The sequence below is a fragment of the Lactuca sativa genome, chromosome 5 (assembly GCF_002870075.4).
Source record: "Lactuca sativa cultivar Salinas chromosome 5, Lsat_Salinas_v11, whole genome shotgun sequence".
In the NCBI taxonomy this organism is placed as follows: Eukaryota; Viridiplantae; Streptophyta; class Magnoliopsida; order Asterales; family Asteraceae; genus Lactuca; species Lactuca sativa.
In genome coordinates, this window is record NC_056627.2 from 50,273,610 (window position 1) to 50,279,008 (window position 5,399).

The 5,399-nt window shown below is 36.2% G+C and overlaps 1 protein-coding gene across 1 annotated transcript; it reads left to right on the plus strand.

The window, feature by feature from the left end:
• Nucleotides 1-271: 271 nt before the first annotated feature.
• LOC111891078 (flavonoid 3'-monooxygenase) lies at nucleotides 272-2,774 on the plus strand. Its single transcript, XM_023887166.3, has 3 exons — nucleotides 272-917; nucleotides 1,007-1,456; nucleotides 1,886-2,774. The coding sequence occupies exons 1-3, from the start codon at nucleotides 474-476 to the stop codon at nucleotides 2,528-2,530; spliced, it is 1,539 nt and encodes a 512-aa protein (XP_023742934.1). The 5' UTR covers nucleotides 272-473; the 3' UTR covers nucleotides 2,531-2,774.
• Nucleotides 2,775-5,399: the final 2,625 nt, after the last annotated feature.

A 5,399-nucleotide genomic window follows, 5' to 3' on the forward strand; every position in this document is an offset into this window, starting at 1 on the left:
TCCTTATAGGAAAAGACTTTAAAAACTTTGTTAATTACCTAAATGTTTTAATAAATCATATTCCCAATAAAAAGTGCCACCAAACAGGTAGATCAAAATCAAAAGCTTCTTTACATAAAATAAATTGCGGATAAACTTATTATTAAAATACTTTGTAAATTGGAACTTTGAAACGTGTAGAAAGCCCCACGTACACAGATTTTATGACAGAGAAAATGCAAAACCTTCTATCTCACCATTCATTCTACCCGGTACTCACCATTCAAACGCGATTATTTTCGATTTAGAGTATTACGTCATCACAGTTTCAGACTCGAACATTCAAAGAATCAAAACCATCGATCCCACCGCTCATTTTACCAACTCTCCAAACGCCAATTATATAACACACACTTCACACTTCACACTTCACACTTCACACTATAACATCGCAAACACTTTTTGCAGTGAGCTCCCATTTTATATGTTAAAAAATGAACCTTCTAACCCTCATCATCTACGCCTGCATCACTGGGGTAGCAGCGTATGTATTGCTAAACCTGCGGACGCGTCACGCAAAACGCCTGCCGCCCGGTCCAACCCCATGGCCCATAGTCGGAAACTTACCTCACCTCGGCACAATACCGCACCACGCGCTGGCGGCTTTGGCGAAAAGATACGGACCGTTGATGCACCTCCGACTTGGCTTTGTTGACGTGGTGGTAGTGGCGTCGGCGTCTGTCGCTGCGCAGTTTTTGAAAGCTCATGACGCAAATTTCGCTAGCAGACCACCGAACTCCGGAGCTAAACATATGGCGTATAATTATCAGGATCTGGTGTTCGCACCGTACGGTCCGCGGTGGAGGATGCTTCGGAAGATTTGCTCAGTGCACCTGTTTTCTGCCAAATCGCTTGATGATTTCCGTCACGTTCGGCAGGTTTTGTACTTTCACTTTTGCGATATCATCTGGTTTGATTCGAAACTTGTGTGATTCCTGTTCCGATGTGGATATTTTGTTATCGACAGGAGGAGGTAGCGATACTCACGCGCGCTTTAGTCGGTGCCGGGAAATCCACGGTCAAATTAGGCCAGCTACTTAATGTGTGCACCACAAACGCATTGGCACGAGTTATGTTAGGTAGAAGAGTATTTGGCGATGGAAGCGGCGGCGGAGATCCAAAGGCAGATGAGTTCAAGGATATGGTGGTTGAACTGATGGTGTTAGCCGGAGAATTCAACATCGGTGACTTCATCCCGGCGCTTGACTGGTTTGACCTGCAAGGCATCACGAAAAAGATGAAGAAACTCCACGCTCGATTCGATTCGTTCCTTAACACGATCCTTGAAGAACATAAAACTGGTAGCGGCGGCCCGTCGGGTCACGTCGACTTGCTGAGTACCTTGATTTCGCTCAAAGATGATGCCGATGGAGAGGGAGGGAAGCTTTCAGACATCGAAATTAAAGCTTTGCTTCTGGTACGTTTCTCTTTATTCTATTCTAATTTCTAATCCTTGGTATTTTTGGCCAAATAATAAATAATCTCGATATAAATAACATAATTTATTAAAAAGTATCTTTAGTTGTACTACGGTGTAGGGGTAATATTTTTCTAAACATAATTGGAAAACCCTCGTTTCAAAACCGGTTTCAGCACGTGAAAATCTTTAAGATGGTAGGATTTTTAGCCTATATATATATTATCATATTCTATTCTATAATGAAAGTATTTGGTTTGAATTTTTCATTATACTCTGTATAGATCTATTTGCTATACACCAACTCCCTTGTCCTTTCTATCTAAAATCGTTTTCTTGCATTTAATGAAATAGATTAAAATTTAATAAAAATATAGGGATACACTTTTAATGAATTTCAATCCCGTGTCTAAATAATTATTTTATCAGAACTTATTCGCTGCCGGAACAGACACATCATCTAGTACTGTAGAATGGGCCATAGCTGAACTCATTCGCCATCCAGAGTTAATGAAACAAGCCCAACAAGAAATGGACATAGTAGTTGGTAAAGATCGGCTTGTAACCGAATTGGACCTAAATCAACTAACATTCCTTCAAGCCATTGTGAAGGAAACCTTTAGGCTACACCCATCCACACCACTCTCCTTACCAAGAATAGCATCCGAGAGTTGTGAGATCAATGGATATAACATTCCAAAAGGATCCACACTCCTTGTTAATGTTTGGGCCATAGCCCGAGACCCAAAAATGTGGACCGACCCGCTTGAATTTCAGCCCGCCCGATTTTTACCCGGGGGAGAAAAGCCTAATGCTGATGTCAAAGGAAATGATTTTGAAGTGATACCATTTGGAGCAGGACGAAGGATTTGTGCGGGGATGAGCCTAGGGTTGAGAATGGTCCAACTGCTCACTGCAACACTTGTTCAAGCCTTTGATTGGGAGTTGGCTAATGGGTTAGATCCGAGGGACCTCAACATGGAAGAAGCCTATGGGTTGACCCTTCAAAGGGCTGCACCATTGATGGTGCACCCAAGGCCGAGGTTAGCACCTGATGTGTATAAAACTCATTAAGACACGAATGCTTTTTTGTTTGTTTGCTAGAATCATTGCTATTCTTCCCACATTCTAGTGATAGCAATGGATTATGAATTTAAAAGTCAGCCTTAAGTATGATCATTGAATTCTTAGAGATGTGTGCGTCAATAATCAAACAACAAAAATCTAATGTTGTTTTTATTGTCTATTTTTAATCTACTTTTCATGTATTTACATTTCTATATGTAAAAATAGTTATGCATATTTGCATTGCTCGGTATATCATTCTTAATAGATTTGATAAAAATATTTAATAAATATAGTTATTCATTAAAAATATATATATATATATATATATATATATATATATATATATATATATATATATATATATATATATATATATATATATATATATATATATATATATATATATATATATATATATATATATATATATATATATATAAAAGGTCCATATCAATAGAAAACAACTTTTTTAATTTCTATCGAAATTTGAATTAGTGAAGTAAACTTTTTAACACCAACTCCACAAAAATCTCACCGCAAATTCGCAAAATAACTTCTACACCAATTTCGCAAAAACCACTTCGCAATTTTACGAATTTTATTACTTTTTGCAATGACATGAGTTTTCGCAAACTTAGAAAATGTAAACAAAAACTATTGAAGAATGATTGGTTATTTTCTCCTTAGGGAGGATGAAGTTATGACAAAAAGGGGATGTACTGTTGACACCATTTCTTTATCAACTGGTTGAAAGTGGTGGATGGATATGTTGCTCTCCTAATCCGCCAACACCATTTTTAACCATGCAATGATCACTTGTATATTATGTTTTTATATTTGTACCAAAAAAATTATATGTATTTAATTAGTTTTGTATGTTTTTAATATTTTATAAATTAGTTTTGTATAATTTTTATTCGTTTGTGTTTATTTTAAAATTAAAAATTAAGTGGGTTGAGAAAGATGGTTCTGAATGTTTTTGGTTGGGAAATATAAAAAAGATGAGAGATAAAAATTGATGTGGATCTAATGTTGAAAATCAGAACCAACAGGCACGCAAAGAAACCGACAAATAATATTGAGAATTATATGTCGATTAATTACGATAAAATAAATTCAATTGTTATTATTATAATTGCCAAGTTTCATCCAGAAATCAGATAAATCCTTCTCAATTAGACCTGATTATAAGAAAGGAGTAGAAATTGCCATGTTGTTAGACGAAATTAAAAACAAGACAATAATGTAAAACACTCAAACACTGTGGAACATAATCTTGAATCCCTTTATACGGGGACAGTTCTTTGAAATAAAAAATCCTAAGGAGATAGTACTTATGAATCTTTAAAATAAACCTACAAATGTTGTAAGATGTTTAATATGATTAGTAAAGACTCACACAAACATTAATGCAAAGTACAAAACATCTGTGTTGAAAATATTTTTGTCAAAAAAGACATGACATAGATATCTTTTGTGCGTTTAAACATACAACCAATTACAAAAATAATATTTTTGCTATATCTATATGCCTTCGACACCAATGTACTAAGAGTCTTTGTACCTTAAATCCTTCATCATCTTATGAGTTGGCCTTGATGGTTTGGATAACTCCATAGGTTGATCTTGAACATTGCAACTCGGATAGATCAAAGGTACAAGTTATGTTGTTGAAATATGGAACTTCACATCCAAAAACAGGACATAGCAAAATATTGGTGTTACAAACATCAAGTCATAGAGAAGACATTAGGCTAGAGGAAATGGTACAACACTCCTTCATTTTGCCACATTTCCACGTAGACGAACCACATGAAGTCGCTATCTGAGAACTTGTCTTTCGGGTCATCCAGGGGATCAAAATTGAGGTTAACATGTTGAATCCCGTAAATGTGTTTTACAAAGTCCATGCGAAGATTGTGAAATGTTTCATTGGAACAAACTTCTGGTCTCTTTTCCATGTACTTGTCACCACCAATTTCTATTGGTTGTGTCTCGGGGATGGTTTCCTGCTCATCATACACACATATCGTTCTCCCTTAGTCTTCGATAATCATATTATGCAATATTATACATGAATACATGACTTCCTGAAGTTTTTTTTCGCCGAAATAAATTGTTGGTTTTTTCAATATGAACCAACGTTTCTTGAGAGTTCCAAAAGCCTGTTCGACATCCTTCCTAGCTCTTTCTTGAGCTTTCTTAAATTTTTTCCGTCTAGAATCATGTGGACACGCAAACAATTTAAAAAAACTACATACTTAGGATAGATCTCATCAACTAGATAATAATCATATTTATATGGTGTTCCACACACTTGAAAAGAAGAATCTGGTGCAGATTCGTTATATATGTTATTAAATATAGGTGAACAATTAAGAACGCTAATTTCATTAATCGAACCAAGAGAACCAAAAAAAGCATGCCAAATCCACTGATCATGTGACGCCACTGCTTCAAATATGACCGTTGGGTGACCATGATCACCTCGGGTATATTGACCATGGTGTGAGATATATCAATTTTTCCATGCCTAATGGAGACAATCTAAACTTCCTATCATTCCAGGAAAGTCATGTACGTTAGCATGATGAGCTTGTAATTATATGATGTCATTGCGTGTAGGATTATGTAGATATTTTGGCCCATAAAGTTGAATAACAGTTTCACAAATTTAATGGCGACTATCTCGTGCAGTCTTAGCAGACATCCTAAAACTCTATTCCAAGGCATCTGGCGTGATTCCATATGCTAATTAACGAAGTGAAGCTGTACATTTTTGGAAGGGAGTGAAACCGGGTTTACCCTTAGCATCGGGACGTTGTTGGAAAAAACTGCACTCCCTAGTTAAATCTTCGACTGTACGTTCATATAA

Coding starts and splice junctions, on each gene's coding strand:
- LOC111891078 (XM_023887166.3), top strand. CDS start 474: ATGAACCTTCTAACCCTCATCATCTACGCCTGCATCACTGGGGTAGCA. Junction 918..1,006: donor ATTTCCGTCACGTTCGGCAG/GTTTTGTACTTT, acceptor TGTTATCGACAG/GAGGAGGTAGCGATACTCAC. Junction 1,457..1,885: donor AAATTAAAGCTTTGCTTCTG/GTACGTTTCTCT, acceptor TTATTTTATCAG/AACTTATTCGCTGCCGGAAC.